This window comes from Zingiber officinale, chromosome 10B (assembly GCF_018446385.1).
Source record: "Zingiber officinale cultivar Zhangliang chromosome 10B, Zo_v1.1, whole genome shotgun sequence".
Taxonomy (NCBI): domain Eukaryota; kingdom Viridiplantae; phylum Streptophyta; class Magnoliopsida; order Zingiberales; family Zingiberaceae; genus Zingiber; species Zingiber officinale.
In genome coordinates, this window is record NC_056005.1 from 93,920,677 (window position 1) to 93,938,967 (window position 18,291).

Sequence of the window (18,291 nt, forward strand, 5' to 3'; positions counted from 1 at the left end):
CGAGCCTATGGCTCGGATAATTTACGATCAGCCGAACGACACGGGGTCGTTGGCATCGAGCCTGTGGCTCGGATAATATACGCCCGGCCGAACAGCACGGGGTCTTCGCCATCGAGCCTGTGTCTTGGATAACATACGCCTGGCCGAGCGGCACGGGGTCTTCGGCATCGAGCCTGTGGCTCGGATAATATACACCTGGCCGAACGGCACGGAGTCTTCGCCATCGAGCCTATGGCTCGGATAACATACGCCCGACCGAGCGGCACGGGGTCTTCGCCACGCCTTCATGCAGCTACCCGCTTGGTGCACAATGCTCATGTCTTTGCTTTGTTCTTATAACTTTCGTTCCTACAACCAAATGATACATCCGAACGGAATATTCATGAAATATATTACATCGCCGAACCTTTCATCCGGCCCGATAGGGCTAGAGGTGGTTTGCGCTCCATGGTCTCTCTAGCCGCCGTCCATTCTCATCCTCCAGGTAGTAGGCTCCCGATCGGAGCTTCTCGATGACTTTGAAGGGTCCTGCCCAGGGAGCCTCCAGCTTGCCTACCTCCCCGACCGGCTTCACTCGACTCGCGGCACTTTTCGAGCGGACTTGGCTTCGGCTCGGACCATCTCCACATAGCATCTTCGAGTTGTCAATTGGTCTCCCCGCACCTCCCCTACTTGATCTTCCACCGGGAACTTGATCTTCTGGCAGAAGGTAGAGACGACCGTCCGGAACTCGTTGAGAGCCGGTCGCCCCAAGATAACGTTCTACGCAGAAGGAGCATCAACCACGATGAAGCTAGTGGTCCTTGTCCTTATGAGCGGCTCCTCTCCAACGAGATAGCCAGCCGGACCTGGCCGACTGGCAAGACTTCGTTCCTAGTGAACCCGTAGAGGGGGATTGTCATTGGCAGTAGTTCAGCTCTGTCGATTTGCAGTTGGTCGAAGGCCTTCTTGAATATTATATTGACCGAACTGCCTGTGTCAATGAAAATGCGGTGAATAGTATAGTTAGCTATTACCGCTCGAATGATCAGGGCGTCATCGTGTGGGACTTCGACCCCCTTGAGGTTCCTAGGCCCGAAGCTGATCTCGGGTCCACTCGCCCTTTCCTGGCTGCAGCCGACCGCATATATCCTCAGCTGCCTTGTGTGTGTCTTTCTGGCTCTATTGGAGTCTCCTCCGGTCGGGCCTCCGGCAATGATGTTGATCTCGCCTCGGGATGTGTTGCCCTTATTCTCCTCCTCCCGAGCGGATGGTCGAGATCGTTCATAAAGGTAGATCCGCTACTTTAGCGGCCCCCTAGTGCCGGCCCCATGGATATGGAGGGAGGTTCATGCAAGTACACAGGCCATAGGCGCATGGCGAGGTAAATCCCAGGTCGTCAGTTCCTGAGAATCGACCCCTGGCCATTACGCCAGAGATACCATGCGCCCACCATCTGCGCTACGCCCTGGGGGCATGGTCGAGGTCATTCATGCGATGCCTGATGGTGGGCTCCGGTTTGCTGACGATGTTGCCGCTCGAGGGATCTCCTTTCTATTCTTTGAACGTGGCTCCGTTGTCGATGTCGCCGGTCTGGTGAAGGTGATCGGCGGCGGTAGCTCCTTGGCGCAGGATGAGTGATGGGGGGGTGTTGTGAGTAGCCGACTGATGGAGTGAACAGAACATCGGGGGTCCATACCTTCCCCTTGGGCTTGGCCGATCGACCGCGACTTGCTGGACGACGTGTGGTCGAGTGTGCTGATGAGGACGGGCGGCTTCGGCTCTCGGTCCTCTGGGGGGCTGGTGACTGACGGGCTGCTTCCGCTCGGCGTAAGCTGGTTGGTCATTCAGGGCTTCCTTTTTTCTCGCCGTCTGGGCTTCCTCCACATTGATGTACTCGTTGGCCTTATGCAGCATGTGGTCGTAGTCCCGGGGCGGCTTCTTGATGAGCAAGCGGAAGAAATCACCGTCCACGAGCCCTTACGTGAACGCGTTCCATTATTGTTTCCGAGGTGACCGTTGGAATGTCCATGACCACCTGGTTGAAGCGTTGGATGTAAGCTCGGAGTGACTCCCTCGAGCCTTGCTTGATGGCGAACAGATTGACGCTGGTATTCTGGTGGCGCCTGCTGCTTGCAAAATGATGGAGGAACGCCGTTCGAAATTCTTTGAAACTCGTGATAGATCCGTCCGGCAGCCTCCGGAACCACTGATGCGCCGATCTCGAAAGGGTTGTGAGGAACACTCGACACTTCACACCATCTGTGTATTGATGCAGAGTGGCAGTACTGTCGAACTTACCCAGATGGTCATCTGGGTCGGTTGTCCCGTTGTATTCCCCGATCGCAGGGGGCACATAATGTCTCGACAGTGGATCACGCAGGATGGCATCTGAGAACTGCCGGTTGATCCGCTCGGGTGACGCGTCCGTTCGGGGCGCTTTTCCTTTTCTGACTTCCCGGACGGGTGCTTCGTCTGATGAAGATCCTTTGTCCTGATTAGCCTGCGCGACCTCCGAGTGCGTCTGGAACAAAGCCCGGTGAAAAGGTATCGGGGCGGGCGGCGCCCCCATCTGGGTGTCGGTCGGTCCCTTATTTTGCCCCCATATTGAGAGCTGCTCCGGCCGCTCTTCGGGTGTCGCTCGGTCCCCTGACGCTGATGTCGCCTGCTGCGCTGCCCGCTCAGCCTGAGCTTTCTACTACTGCTCCACGATTTTTGCTGCTCGCGCTTGGATGAGCGCGTCGAGTTCTTCTGGGGAGAGCGTCACTGTGAGTTGGAGTCCATCTTCTTCCATCGTCTCCGCTCGGATTCAGGTGCGTTCCCACAGACGGCGCCAATTTGATCCTGTCCGAGTGCTGAGTCGACGGACGTTGGAGACGTGGCACTCTCCGCTGTCTCCGACTGTTGGTGTAGATCTCCGGCGAACCTGCAAAGAAGCCGAGCCGGGAGGGGGTTTGCCGGCGACGGCCCTCCGACGCTCAAGTCAGGCAACGAGAAATGTGAGAGGCAGCGTAACTGTGGCTACAGTGAGAATTGCCCATACCTTCGTCGACGTCTGGAGGTCCTTATATAGGAACCCAGGAAGGCGCGGGCACGCTTCTCGATGCGTGCACGCTTCCCCAAATATACCTTAACGAGCCCATGTCAGAAAAGTATCTCTGACGTCATTCCGGAATCGTCCGAGCATATCCTGGATGTGACGGTGGAAGCTTTCGCTGTATGATCCTGTGTACGGCTCGGCCGCCAACCCTGCTACCTGTCGGCGGCAGATGTCTCGAGGATGATGTTATCCCCTGTCTCCTTTGTCCTCTTGCGCCTCCTGTCTTTTCCAGGGCCGAGCGGTTCGGCCGCTCGGCAGGCATATCACTTCTGCCCCGGCTGTATGCTCAGATGAGATTGCTCCTACCTTTGTTGCCTTGTGCCCCGACCGAACGGACATCCCGCTCGGCCTTGAAACATTTTTACCTTGAGAATCGGAAACCCGACCTCTAGTCGGGTTGTCTTTCCTTCGGCTCGGGCGATTCCCGGCCGGTCGACCTTCTCAGTCCGGTCGCTCGGGTGGCCGGTCGGCCCTCTCAGTCCGGTCGGTCAGGTCTCAGGGTTGAATCTCTTGACCTTTGACCTCCACGTGTCGTTGACCTTTCGCCAACGAGGGTCCCCCGTCCTTACCATCGGATCAAGGATGAACACGGTAATTATTAAAGAAAAATTATGGAAGACATGTTTAAGATGATATGTATAATTTCAATTAAGCAATGAATACTTATTTAGTAATAATAAATTAAAATAAAATTTATTTAAATATAAATGATAATACAATAGAAGATATAGTCTAATGATATAAAAGGATCCATATATCCAATTCTACCTAGTAGAATAAAGTTTAATTGTAATTGTTGTATTGGATTAGACTATTATAGTAAAAGGTGATTACGCTCACCTCAGATATCCCTTACAGTCCATCCTCATGTTACGTAAAGGCATGTAAATTACGAGATCAGCTTATAACTAACTGCCAAGTGACTAGAGGGTGGGAAGAGTTTTTTTTCCCCGAGGATATGTACCTATCGAGAATTAATCCCTTGCCTATTATACTTGTATTAGGTTAGAGTAGACCTCATTTATCATAAAAATCATATGGAACATTATTTGTGGCAAAAGGTGATTCACTCACCCCAGCGCTACACCAATCCGTCCCTAGGTCAGCACAGAAGAGGTAAATCACGGATGACTATTAGTCATTAGTGTAATAGTCAGAGCATGGGGGAAGACATGCCCAGGCATGCTGAGTTTTGACTCTATGACCTAATGTGACAATATCTCATGTCTCAATTATCGCACCATCTCGAAGGAACATATGGAACATTATTTATGATTTCAGAGCAGGTGGAAAGATGATATAGTTATTTAATTGTTATTGTTATATATTTTCAAATTATCTATAATGAGTTTATAATCGGAGTCGATATGTTTGTTTTATGTTTTTAATTGATATTATATGATCCGGTGCTAAGACGAGGGGGGCTCGCCCGGCTGGAGGCCGAACACCTGGCAGACGTTGGACTGGGCGGATTACCTTCCTGATCAGCAAGAGGAATAGCCGACCCGACATTTCGACAGCTCGGCCTGACGCTGAGTTTCCAACGCTCATAAGGCAAAGCGAGAAGAGATAAAGGCCAAGCGGTCATCCCGCTCGGCTAACAGTAGACCCGGCGTCAACCCTGCAGTTGAGGCTCACTCGCTCAACACGATGGGTGCTGACACCAAGTCACCGACCGAGCGAGCATTCTCCCGGACGATGTTATCCGACGTGGCCTCCGCTCGACCCGGGAAAGGCGCTAGCCGAGCGGTTCCTCCGCTCGACCCGGTAAAGGATAGAGGGAGCAGGTGGTGAGATCTTCTTGGAACCAGTGTCGCTGACAAGAGGCATGGCCAGCGGCCTGGTCGGACAGAGAATTGTACGGTGGAAACTTCCATTGTCACGTCAGAGATATGCTCGTGCTCTTAAAGTAAGGTGTCAGACATGCTTTTTTGACACATCCATTCTACGTATGCTTTGAGGAGCGTGCACACCTCCGGGAGTGTGCACACACCTCTGGGGAGCCCTATATAAGGATCCCCAAACTTCGACAGAGGTATACTCACTTCATTACTGTAGCTACAGTTCTCGCTTTTTCTTTGTTCTACTTCTTTCTGCCGGAGATCTGACTTGAGCGTCGGAGGGCCATCGTCGGGGAACCCCTTCCCGGCTCGGCACTGTGTTTGCAAGTTCACGACGGCAGAGGATTTACGTCTTTGAAGTCTTCGACTAGTCAGCAGGAGCGCCACGCCTCCAGCGTCCATAGACTCAGCTCTTGGACAGGATCATTATATATTTAATTTACTCTATAATTAATTAGCTGATCAATTTGATTTGATAAAATTTTTTTACTAGCTATCAGGATAAATTGAAAAATAATCATGATAAACAATTTATCAGTCCAATATTTTTAGATAATCATTTATTAAAAAAATTCATTCATCAATTTATCAAATTGTTACTTGATTTTACACCATAGTCCTAAGCTATATCCTAGTAATGTTATCGAATTGGTTTTTGATATAGAAACATACGATAAAGACAAACATGGTGGGACTCAAATGCCATCCAAATCGGTGGAGCTCTTAATCTTATCTAAAAGAATGTCATACTAATTTTTAAAAACACCATTAAATTTGGTGATATTTGCTCTTCTTCTTTTTTTGTTTTTTTAATAAAAATACAAAAACAATGGATGATGTTTTAATTAACATAATTGCTAGGACTAATGTGGGGGAATTTTGCTTGTTTATTTGCCAGGAAAGTAGGAAGGAAATAATAAATTGAAATAAATAGTTAAATTTTGTTAGAAATGGATATGTTATCAGGTATTAGAATAAATTGAAGAGTAGTATTCTGACATCTTTATTAAGAAAAATATATTTATTAATTTAATATGCGGTCGATAAATTGATATATGAAATAAAAGAAAAAAAATAGTTTATATCTTTTGTTTTTTTTCATGCTTATGACTGTAATTTTGGCTACAAATTTTATTATTTTTATTTTTTATATCCTTTTTTCCGAATAAACAACACAATGTTTTATCCTATCTTTTATCCATCTTCTTCTTCCCTCACAAGTAAACAAAAGCAGTGAAAGTTCGAAACTGCCCTCGCTGCTAGAAACGCTTCCGTCGTGTTCCTTTCGCGTGCCTTTCTTTCTTCCTCCTTCCTCCTTCCTCCTTCCTCCTTTCTTCTTCCATGAAGCCTGTGGCTGAAACAGAGCACCTCGATTCCTTCTCCATCGCCATCTCAAAGAAGGGCCATCTCATGGCGTCGAATCCTCCGTTTTCCTCCTCCTCCTCCTCCTCCTCCTCCTCCAGTCCCCGGCCAAGTATAGCCCAGTTGAGCAACGATCACATCATCTCCGTACTCCTCCTCCTCCCCATCGAATCCGTGCTCTCCTTCTCCATGGCCTGCAGAAGGTTCAGATCCCTCGCCTCCTCGGACGCCCTGTGGGAACCCATATGCCGGCGGGACTGGGGCGGCGCCGGCGCCGTCGACGCGCTCGTCGCTTCCTTCTCCCCGCAAGAAAGGCTGCGGATTTCCTGGAGGCGGCTTTATGCTCAAGTTTCCCATCTCAGTTCCCTTTCTTGCCGCCGATTGTCTTGCAATAGTGGCGCCTTTCCCTCTCCCAGGGCTTCTCACTCCCTCGCCTTCGTCTCCGATTGGCTCGTGCTCTTTGGCGGTGGATCTGAAGGAGGTTTGCACCCTTGTTTGTACTTTTCTTTAGTTTCTATCATATTGAGTGCCGAAATGCTGGAGTTTGACTACAGTTATCTAAGAATTTTGCTGGTTTCAGTGCCCTGATTGATTCTGATTAATCATTGACTATTAGCATCTAATTTTTGCTTCTAGTTTGTCAGATTAAATTCATAGAGATTTTTTTTTTTGTATAGATAGTATGCTGCAACATATCATCCACTTTCGATTTAATTTTTCTTGTTTCCCGTTCTATTGATTGTTTTTCAATTGAAGATGCAAAAGTACAAAGTTGTAGATGATGCTTGTTCTACAATTGGATTTGCATTAGCCGCTAAATAAGTTACAAAGAGGAATCTAAATCACACACCTTCAATTGTTGGGTTTCTACATATTTGACTCATAAAAAACGTATGCAGAAGCACTTGGCAGTCAACAAGGTTTATATGAACCATTACTTTACCAGCTTAGTTCATGGATCTTAGATAATCCTGCTATTATTTGTGATCTAGTTAGGAAGACTTATTTTTTAGAAAATCTCAAATTGAAGCAATCACATGAGGGTGGAATAGCCAATTATGTTTAAAGTGTAACCAGTCTTGCCACTTAAATGCAACCTAGCAAGTTTCTAGGAAATGAACTCAAGTCTTGCTATTCCTAGCATTCTGAAACCAGACAGATTCTCTGCTAGCATTCTTTCTCAAAGTAAATAAAGATGGCAATCGACTGTTTTTCCTTCAATCCATGTTCAGAAGGATATGCTCTGTTGTCGTTCCTATTTCTCGTTCTGTACTTCAGAATGTTTAGATGATGGTTTGCAAGGAAGATTTTTCTCTTTTGGATTTCATCGTTTGACATTTTTGTTATTGAAAAATAAGCAGTTCTCATTTACTTCGACTTTTGGGTCCTTGTTACCTGATATACACTGCCAAAATCTAAGGAAAGCTCACCGTTCACTGCTATCGTTGGATGAAACTTTATGTAATACAACTTAAAAAATTTTAAATATTTTCTATACAAAAATTGAAATGTGTTCTTCCTGATTGTAGTTATCGTGGTTAATGTATCAACTGCATGTTTTGATGGACATTAGATAGAAAATTTTGAAGTATTATGTTAGAACAACTGTATAGATAGTTTAACAAAATGAGTAGCTCTGAAATTTTAAACTATCCCTTTGCAGCTTTACCATGAATTTTCACTCCTGGATATTGGTCTCCAAAGTAAAAAATTCATCAAAATTCGTCAGCATGAGAATATTATTTTGTTTACTTTTTGAACTGCATCTCGTTCTATTCTTGTATTATCTGAACAAATTAAGAAGAGTAGATCCATATCATCTAACTTTGTCAGTTACGAGATACCTATTCGAATTAGTCCAAAATATTCTAGAACGTATGCTAGAAATTCAATGTTCTTCAGACAGAATCTTCTATTTGCATCGGGGTTAATATCTAAGGTAGTTCTAATAAGTTTTTTTAACAAGTTCCTACATCAAATATTTGCGAAGTCTTATAATCATTTAGTCTGATTTATAGAACTATTGAACAACCATTCGTCAAGATTAACAGATACCATGAAACTTAGCAAAAATAGTTTTTGCTTAAATAATATGCCATTCTTTTTGTTGCTAAGGTGTTTTTTCCCTCTAATTATTAGGGCGCCATCTCGATGATACATGGATAGCATACGTTGGAAATGGATGCAACAGGGCACTAAGTTGGCAACACATTAATTCAGGCATCCCGAGTGGACGATTTGGACAGACATGCACTGTCCTCGGCAACTATCTAGTTCTTTTTGGTGGCATCAGTGATAATGGAGACCGTTTGAATGATACATGGATCGGAGAGACCTTTTATGAGGGACAAGATATGAGAATTGCATGGAGGCTGCTGAATGTGAATTCTGTAGTTCCATCTCCTCGTGGAGCTCATGCTGCATGTTGTGTTGCAGATTGTAGGATGGTGGTGCATGGAGGAATTGGGTTGCACGGCCTCAGACTTAATGATACGTGGATTCTGAATTTGTCAGACGACTTCAGATCTGGCAGATGGCATCAGATAAATAATGTTCAGTCGCTACCTCCGCCACGCTCAGGTCACACATTAACTTGGATTGGTGGAACATATATGGTTCTGTTTGGTGGGAGGGGATCAGGATATGAAGTTCTTAATGATGTTTGGCTCTTGGACATCGGTATCGCTAATTCCGAATGGAAGGAACTCAAGTACGAGCTATATGGTTTACCAAGTGAAATGCCCCTTCCACGAGTTGGACATTCAGCAACACTTGTATTAGGGAGAAAGATTCTGGTATATGGTGGTGAAGATTCACAGAGGCATAGGAAGGACGACTTTTGGGTGTTAGATGTAGGTGCTCTTCCGAGGTTCCAAACAGTAGGATTAAAGAAATCGCCAAGAAATTTTTGGAAAAAGCTGCAAGTTGAAGGTCACCACCCGTTGTACAGGTCTTTCCATGGCGCCTGCACTGACAAGTCTGGACGCTATGTCTATATCTTTGGAGGTATGGTCGATAGCATCATTCAACCTGCTGAGCCCTCTGGATTGACTTTTAACGCGGAATTGCATCAGATAGAGCTTGTTCTCCAGTTATAGCCATGTGAAGCTTTAGACGATATGGCGCACGCGTACAAGTAATATGATACAAAATCAGGTGCACCTTGTAAAACCTGTCTGATGATTAAACTTCGCACATGGACCTGCTTGTAAGAATAATGCTCCTCGAAAGTAAGAGTCCATAGTAATATTGGTTTGTTGACCACATGTTTGTACAGAGTTCAGGACTTTCTGATATTTGTTAAGGATCTAGTCTCGAAATGAAGGCTACCAGGAGGTTCCAGTAAGTTACATAGTGAACTTTGAACACCTAGGGTTTCTGCTGGAATTCTCAATTTAGGAATTAATACAGCAGTGCTTCATATTGGATTTCCAGAAGATGTTTTTGTCTCCAAAGAGTGTTTGTGGAAGAACACATTCTCCATACTCGCGACTCTGACAGCGTAGCATGACCAGGTTCTTCTGTCTCGAAGAGGCGATTTTCATGGTCCCATCTTTCAATTTTGAAACCGAGATTGACCTTAATCCATGTCCTTGACAGAATAGCTGGTACCATTCACCCAGGTCTATTGTTCTCCAGCCACGGGCCACTTTTAAGCGACAGGGTTATCGATAAAGGAATGTTTGTAACCAGTGAGGATGCTGTAGATTCTATTCCTTTGCAATAGATGATGGATAGATCTGGAAGTAGTTGTGACGTTGCCAAGCCACAAAACATGGATCTAGCAGACAATAATAGAGCATGGAGCTTCACCAGTCGGCTTGTCTTTATGCCTGGACTCTCATATGTTGTGGTCACTGGTTAAGCAAGAAGAGGGGACCGACAATTTGGCAAGACAATCTGGTCCTGCAGCTGATTATATCGCATCTGGACAGTTGCAATCTCAATCTCGATCCACTGAGCACCTTGTGATGTAGGGGACATGGCTCATGGGCGCGTGCCAACTCTCGGAAGTAATGTTGTTCTCTTCAAGTAAGAATACTAAACCCTCTGTTAAATATCTCTCTGAACAAAATTGCATGCCTTCATTGTCTCAGCTTGATGTTCTAATGCATTGCGTCAGTTCTCTTGGCTTCATTTTGTTTTTCATTCTCAATGAATATAAAAATGTAGATGGTTAACAACGAGATACAATTTATTTAAATATAGATAATTATATAGTAGATGATTGAATTCATTTTTACATGCCTACACAAAATCATTTATAAAATAGCATGTGTCCTTCGAATTTGGCACTATGCTAGGTGTCACAGAGTCAATTTCTACCTTGGAAATTTTCATGCGCTGACACCAAGTTTCGCACTTGATTCAACCCATAAACGCACCTCGAAAGTGCAAGAGAATACACAAGCCAAAGGCACAACAAAGTCATAAGCAAGAAACACACAATGTAGAAAAACTCTCAACCTTTATATTCACAATGATAAAGGACTACAAAGTGGACTCTTTACTAATTGCTCACACATTCTTTTCTCTCTGCCCATTGCTCCAATGCTACCTATTTATAATGCATAAGCAGAAGTTGGTTTGGCAGTTATAAATGGTTGCATGACAGTTTTGTCAACTATCATTCTACATACCTCAAACTGTTTGTCCACATCATTTGTTGTTTTGATACCATGCCAAAGGTCAGCCTACATCTTGTGCTTAGCCTAAGCTTGGCTCCATGAACTTAGGCAGAACAGCCCCCTTGTTCCTCCATTCATCGTGTTGCATTGCATGTGCTTGCCGCATGCCATGTCGCACATTTCCTACAAGCCTTGCTTGACTAAATGCTCAAACTCTGCAAGTTCAATCTTCACATCTGTTCATCACAATCAAAGTTGGCTTCCCGCTTGACTTGTACTTGGACAACCCCGCGCACTGCCGCAAATCCTATCGCTAATTGGCATGCCTTGCGCATATATCCAATAAGCTGGATCAAAGGAGCAACATACCAATCTTTATGCCCCGCCTTGCAATCAAGTTAGCGGGCTAATACTAGGGCATAATAATTTGGCACTAATAGACGGTCTTCCTCTATGGTTTATCTATTTGATAAATTTGCACAATTTATGCACACTTAGAGATCGATTTTTAGAATATTCATTTTTATCGGGATTCAAATTTTGATTCTCTTATTTGTTCCACTGCACTGTACTTATGGAGCCATCATGACTGACATGGACACACTAGTTGAGACGTAATGATCGTGCTAACCTGCTCAATATATACCGAATATATAAAAAAAAAATTTAAAATAAATTTTAGTATCATATCCTAACAATAAAAAAAGAATCTATTTCTATACATGTGCAAAATATAGAAAAAGTTATTTTTTAAAACAAATAATTTATTTAAAAAATATATATTTTTACAAATAAATTATTTTGTAGAGAGCCTAAATGTGTAATACCTTTAATATATTTTAAAAACAAAAAACGATATCATAAAACTTATTTAAAGTAATTTATTTATGAATTATTTATAAACATGAATAAAGGCGAATTCCCTTACTTTGAGCTTTTTCACAAGTCTTTAAAATGCATTTGAAACTTGTTAATTTGTATATTCTTAGTATTAAACAAATATAAATGTGGTGTAATCGAGTTAAATATCAAAATAAATGATAATGTTCCTAATTGTAATTCTCATTTAAGAAAGGGAAAAAAGGATTACGAAGCAAACTTAGTTTCAAGATTAAACTATTTCTAAAGGAACTAGATACAAAACTCTACAAACAACGACACTCTCCACATTCTTCCGACCTACAACCCTAAACACCCGACCGATTGCTATGTGAAACTTTTCCACCTTTGACGAAGGGTAGAGCTTGAGTTTCACATTCAGCCTCGCCGTAGAAAGACAAAGAGTGAACCCTTGGATCCCACCCCAAGCCTTATTTTCTCATCAATGTATGTGATTTGTAGCTTGACCTCGCTCTGAAGGCCGTACGGGAACTCGAGCGGCCCCACCTTCAGCACCGGAGGTTCGAATATGACTTGGACCCATTTACTGTCCAGCACAATCAGTTTACCTGAAAATGGCTCTTAGGTTAAAGAACTGAAGATGATCCTCGCAAAGAATTTCCGAACATGTTCATCGTGTGTCGGGTGTTTAACCTTTCAAGGATACTTCTCCATTGAGGACCCCCAAAATAGAAAAAGTAACTTTGTTCCTCACGATATCAGGAGCTTCCAATGCCTGTACCATTTCGCTTGTCTTGAAGATGAGTCGCCCAATTACGCTTCTATAGCCTCCTCCCGGCGATGTTGGCCTCGAACAATACACTACATCCCATTCTGAGGTGCATATCCAGGCATGAGCTTGTTAGACTAATACTTGGCACAAACAATCCTGGATGTTCATAGTTTCCTAAACTAGTGATAGGTAAATTCGATAGGGAAAACTAATAAGAATTGTGTGAGGTATGCTATCGAGAATTTGTTCATAGGCAAAGCTTGAAACATACCTCCAAAGATGAGAGGGGACTTGACCGGCTCATCGACACAATATCCCGCGAGCTGATCAGCCACATTCGACACCTCTTTGTGTCCATCGTTACTAAGCGCAATCCCTCCATCAGTTCCTTTGACCTACAGCACCAACCAATCTTACTGCCACAGTTACCCATCTATTTGCAACTAACCCTAAAACTACAGGCAATTTGAATTCCAACTCCCTCCAAAAAATTTGCTTTTACAGAAGTTGTTGAAGAAGAGGAACTTCAAATTGTTAAAATGGAGGGAAGGGTAAAATATACTATTTGAATTGTAGAGGATAAATTGGAAAATTCCCTAATAAAGTTGAAATCCAGTTCCCAAGAAAAGAAATTCAAATTTTGATAAAGTGTAGAAACCCTAGGAGCAGTGTGATTCCATCGATTTCTTGTTCTTTAGATGTGTAAAGGATAGAACCTTGGATAGGATGGAGGCGACGAGGTCGTCCGGCGCCGCCGCTACGAGGGGCTGCGACGAGACGGTGGCGCGGACGGTGGGGATTTTCCAGCGGCGTGGCAGCGGGATAGAGGAGGGAGGCGGCGAGACCGTAGGGGAGAAGAGAGGAAGGACAACGGAGGACGCCATGGCCGGCCGGCGGCGGAAGAAGGTTCTCGATCGTTTTCTTTGGCTGTGCCTCCCTTCTAACTTTGCCTTACGCCTCACTATATCTTTTTTCAAGTATTTATTTATTTATTGGAAACTATTTTCTCGTTTTTGATTGGATGGTTCTTGATTTCGGATAAGAGAGAGATAGTGGGGGCCACTGGCTACGTGGCGAATTGCTATGGCATTGGGCGTTTTCCGAAATCCAACCGATTCAACTCTCTGCCACCGAGTCAAAAGGACCGAGTTAAATAATAATAATAATATTCATTCTCGATTTTTTCAAATAAAATGGGGCAAATCTCACTGCTACATCGATATGTAAATGGAGCGCGTATCTTATCAAGTTTTTTAATTATTCTGCTTTATGAAATACTTTTATATAACTCAGTGAAAAAAATAAATTAAAAGTTTATTAATTTCCTTAAAAAAATTATGGACAGCATGTGTCGCTCACGTGCGTGGGGGTAAGCGTTCTGGAAGCGAGTTCAGTGGCTCAGCGACAGGACGCGACGCGGGGGAATCGGGACTCGGCGACCTCGATGAACCTCGCCGGCACCCCCGAGCACGCTTCGAGTCGCCGGAGCACCGCGCCCATGCCGCTCCCAAAATCTCCGGAACTGGAAGGCTCCTCGTTGCCATCCTCATTCTTGACGCCGTCGTCGCCCTTGTCATGCCGTGCGAAGATCTTGACGGCGAACCAGAGCGCGGCCGCGAGGGCCACCCGTCCCGGCTTCGCGCCGACGACCACCGAACGAGAAGAGAGTAATCGCGCTGCTGCGGCCGCGCATCGCCGCGCGCTCCTCAGCCCCAATTTGCCACTCCAAACACTCAACACCCGCTCTGCCCTCTCGTCTCCAAACTGGCGCCGCCGACCCCGCCGCTTCGACGGTCCTCGCTGCTTCTCCGGCCGAGACGCAGTCCTCGACTCAGCGGCGGACAGGCACGACGAGCTCGAGTGCTCGGCGCCATCGCAGTGGCTGCAGAGGGAGCGGAAGGGCCGAACCACGGCTCCGGAGACGACGCAGGCCCCACCGTCGACGGCGCGGCACTCCGCGCAGGCCACGCGGCGGACGTGCCGGGCAACGAGAAAGTTAGCGCCGTGGACGGAGGCGTCGCAGGACCAGCAGAGGAAGGCGTCGTCGGAGTCGCAATAGAGGGAGGCACCGCCGCCGCACAGCTCGCATTGCTTCTCCATCGGTGCCGTCGGAAGGATACGCCGTTGCGCCTTCCTTTATAAGGCGGCGAACCGGAAGAAGCCTGCTGCCGGTTTAGGTAAACCGGGTCTGGTTTTGTGGTCGGAAGAGGAAGAAGATGGTCAAAATTATTTAATTAGTTTTTTCTTTTATTTAATTATTAATTTAAGGCCAGAAATTTTAATAAGAATTTTAAAGAGAGCGCAATCGAGAGACGTGGAGTAGACGGAGGACGCGCACGTCGCTGTCGTGGTCGATGCCGGTTGGACCCGGTTCGGTTGAATTGACCTGGTCGACGGAGAAGGAGTTGAATTTTATGGAGAGCGGTCCACGGGATGGCCGATGACATGGACCATCGAGTGATTGGACGACAACGTCTAAATCGACTCGCCGGCGTCGGGTAATCTGGACACGTAAGCAAGTCCTAAACCGTTCGCCTCGGTAAGGAGCAGGGACACGTGTCGGTTTCGGGCATGGGAATGCGCCTAACGGGTGTTGTTAACTTGTTGGCAGTTGCGTTCACTCGACGATTTGCAGCCGAAGACGTTTTGGTAGCCGTTTGGTCGAAGGAATGGAAATAGTCAAATTTAAGAATTTAAAGAATATAAAGAAAAAATTTGATGAACGGATAATATTGAATTTGGGATGATTAATTTCGTAGTACGGAAGTTTTTCATTGATTGTCAACCTAAATGAAAAATACGCATAGTGAATAGTTTAAAAGTTCAGCGTCATGATTATATTTTTTATTTAAAGAAAAAATTCTTCTAAATATATCATAGATAGAAATAGATAGAATTAAATTGTTGATACCTAAATGATAACGTGATGTCTTTCACTACATCATAGTCTAAGAATTATACTTATTCTTATTTTCCTAATGTCCAGTCTTTTCCTCATGTCTTGACCATTTACACTAATGACTAGTAGTCACCCGTTATTTATCTCCTCCGTGTTGATCTAGGGACGGATTGGCAGAGGCGCTGAGGGCGAGCGAATCGCTTTTTACCACAAGAATTATACTTATTCTTTGTGGGAGCATTGAGAACGAGCGTATTCATCTTTTACTACCAAGAATTATACCTATTCAGAGAAACTTTTAAGATAGATATGTGAATATATAAGGATAATATAATAAAAATAAAATATTAGAGAGATAGTTGAAGTTATACCTACTAAAAGAAAAAATTTAAGAGACACTTCTAATCATATATGTGAGGCTGATATTAGGAGGGTCGTTAATATAGCGGATCTATATATTTTTAAGAGACACTTCTAAGATGATATAAATATGTACGTAAACAACTAGTAAATGTTACAATTTAGTGATCTTAAATTATAAGAGCATCCATAATAAGATCGAATATTTCTCCAAAATATTTATGATTCCCACATTTACATCATTAATTAAATATCTCATTTCTTAAATATTTTAGTGATTTCAAAATTCCTTCTTAATATCCCCTTCCAATGAGAGATATTTAAGATAGGGGATATTTAGAGAAATATCCCTTCTAAATATCCCTTATTGTGGACGCTCTTGTTGGGATCGTTCGTACTCGGCTAGAGAGGGGGGGGTGTGAATAGCTGCCCCAAATCGTTCGCGTTTCTTTCTACAAACTAGGGTTAGCGCAGCGGAAATAAGAACAAGAAACGAAAACAAGAAGATCAAACCTCAACGCGTCGATGTAACGAGGTTCGGAGATAAACTCCTACTCCTCGGCGTGTCCGTAAGGTGGACGAGCCCTATCAATCCGTCGGTGGATGAGTCCCCGGAGAACCGGCTAATAATCACTCCTTCTGGGTGGAGAAACCTCGCCACAAAGTTTTGCAAAAGCAATACAAGAAGGAGTATACAGCAAGAAGCAAAATACAATACAACTGTAAAACCTTCGCTTACTTGCCTTCTCTTCGACTGGATGAAGCAGCCTACAACAGCAGGAAACCATCGTAGAAGCTCACACGAAGCTTCGAACTCAACAAAGCTCAAGAGCACAACAGCAGCTCAGAGAAAGAAGAGGAAGAAGTTATCGCGCAGCAGCAGCCCTCGACCCCTTTATACCAGAAGACGAAGAAACTAGCCGTTGCGTCGCGGCTAGAACCCCGATCGGTCTGGACCGATCAGGTCCTGATCGGTCCCGCACCGATCGGTTAGTGCACGTAACCTTCGCGTACTCGATCGGCCGATCGAGGATCGGTCCACGGATCGATCCCAACTCGGCCGTGCTTCGCGACGCCGTCTCTGATCGGTCCCGGCCGATCGGACATAACTGATCGATGCGTGGACCGATCACCGCCTTCTTTCGCCTCTGTTAAGCTGCGATCGGTCACGAGACCGATCAGGTGACTCATCTGTTCGGTATCTAATCGGTCACCGGACCGATCGAGGAAAGTATCTGATCGGTCCGGTGCCCGATCCGAGCTTGGTTTTGCCCAAACCAAGTTCCAAGACTTCCAACCAATATCCGGTCAACCTTGACCTATTGGTACTTCATCCCTAGCATCCGTCACTCCTCGACCTGCTAGAACTCCTTGCCAAGTGTCCGGTCAATCCTTTGACCTACTTGGACTTTCCAACACCGTAAGTCCGATCATCCCCGATCCATCTGGATTTTCCTTGCCCGGCTTTACTCTAGGACTTTCCACCGACTTCACTCACCGTGATTTCCACACCGCCTAACATCCCGTTAGGACTTTCCCACTCACGGCTTCACTCACGGGACTTTCCAACCGCCTAACATCCCGTTAGGACTTTCCCAGCTTCACTCACTGGGACTTTTCCGTGCAAGTCTCCATACTTGGACTTTTCCAAGTCTCCATACTTGGACTTTTCCGATGCCAAGTCTCCATACTTGGACTTTTCGCGTGCAAGCTCCTGCTTGGACTTTTCCGTGCAAGTCTCCATACTTGGACTTTTCCATGCCAAGCTCCCTACTTGGACTTTTCCGTGCCAAGTCTCCATACTTGGACTTTTCCGAATCAGTCAACCAGTCAACCCTGACCTACGGTTGCACCAATAATCTCCCAAACATCTATTCTTGTCCCACATCAAGAATAGAACTCTCTCACAGTGTCAAACATCAACATGTAACACAACTAGGTCAACCTTGACCTAAGGTTACAGACAATCTCCCAAGTCAAACATCAAAATACAACTCGAGTCACGTCAACTCGAGTCGGTCAACCAGTCAACCTTGACCTAAGGTTGCACCAACAATCTCCCCTTTTGATGTTTGACAAAACCATAATCAAGTTAGGTTAACGATAACCTAACTTAGGTTTTAAATCATCTTCCAATGTCCAATGTTCTTTCCTTGAACATTCTCTGGACATTCTCCCCTTAGGTTAACCCAATAACCTAACTTGGGCTCTCCAATAATTCTCCCCCTTTTTGACACACATCAAAAAGAATTCCAATGTTCTTCCTTGAACATTCCTTGACATTCTTTCCCTAGCTTAGGTTAACCCGATAACCTAACTTGGGTTCTCCAATAATTCTCCAATGAACACTCTCCCCTTTTTGACACACATCAAAAAGAAAAAGGAGAGTATCAAGGTCAAGAGTTTCTTCCTAATGAAAGTCCCATACCTTTCATTGAAACTCTTAATTTCCCCCTTGATACTTAACAATCAACTTAGTGATAATCCCATATCACTAATCCTCAAAAGTC

The 18,291-nt window shown here is 44.9% G+C and overlaps 3 protein-coding genes across 3 annotated transcripts; 1 reads left to right on the plus strand and 2 right to left on the minus strand.

Annotated features, from left to right (window-relative positions):
• The first annotated feature begins 6,194 nt into the window (after window positions 1-6,194).
• LOC122028868 (F-box/kelch-repeat protein At1g51550-like) lies at window positions 6,195-10,419 on the plus strand. Its single transcript, XM_042587809.1, has 2 exons — window positions 6,195-6,763; window positions 8,422-10,419. The coding sequence occupies exons 1-2, from the start codon at window positions 6,262-6,264 to the stop codon at window positions 9,378-9,380; spliced, it is 1,461 nt and encodes a 486-aa protein (XP_042443743.1). The 5' UTR covers window positions 6,195-6,261; the 3' UTR covers window positions 9,381-10,419.
• A 1,577-nt stretch (window positions 10,420-11,996) lies between these two features.
• Window positions 11,997-13,481, minus strand: LOC122028869 (probable plastid-lipid-associated protein 8, chloroplastic). The gene is made up of 4 exons (XM_042587810.1): window positions 13,239-13,481; window positions 12,794-12,917; window positions 12,444-12,623; window positions 11,997-12,358 (listed from the first exon to the last, which is right to left on the minus strand). The coding sequence occupies exons 1-4, from the start codon at window positions 13,404-13,406 to the stop codon at window positions 12,168-12,170; spliced, it is 663 nt and encodes a 220-aa protein (XP_042443744.1). The 5' UTR covers window positions 13,407-13,481; the 3' UTR covers window positions 11,997-12,167.
• A 439-nt stretch (window positions 13,482-13,920) lies between these two features.
• LOC122029280 (B-box zinc finger protein 32-like) lies at window positions 13,921-14,622 on the minus strand. The gene has a single exon (XM_042588214.1). The coding sequence runs from the start codon at window positions 14,620-14,622 to the stop codon at window positions 13,921-13,923; it is 702 nt and encodes a 233-aa protein (XP_042444148.1).
• Between the last annotated feature and the right edge of the window lie 3,669 nt (window positions 14,623-18,291).

Bases quoted from the DNA above. Each gene is read 5' to 3' on its own strand.
- LOC122028868 (XM_042587809.1), top strand. From the start codon at position 6,262: ATGAAGCCTGTGGCTGAAACAGAGCACCTCGATTCCTTCTCCATCGCC. The intron at 6,764-8,421 runs GTTTGCACCCTT...TCTAATTATTAG, and splicing joins TGGCGGTGGATCTGAAGGAG to GGCGCCATCTCGATGATACA.
- LOC122028869 (XM_042587810.1), bottom strand. From the start codon at position 13,406: ATGGCGTCCTCCGTTGTCCTTCCTCTCTTCTCCCCTACGGTCTCGCCG. The intron at 12,918-13,238 runs GTTCTATCCTTT...TTGGTGCTGTAG, and splicing joins TCGCCTCCATCCTATCCAAG to GTCAAAGGAACTGATGGAGG. The intron at 12,359-12,443 runs GTTAAACACCCG...AGCCATTTTCAG, and splicing joins TGGAGAAGTATCCTTGAAAG to GTAAACTGATTGTGCTGGAC.
- LOC122029280 (XM_042588214.1), bottom strand. From the start codon at position 14,622: ATGGAGAAGCAATGCGAGCTGTGCGGCGGCGGTGCCTCCCTCTATTGC.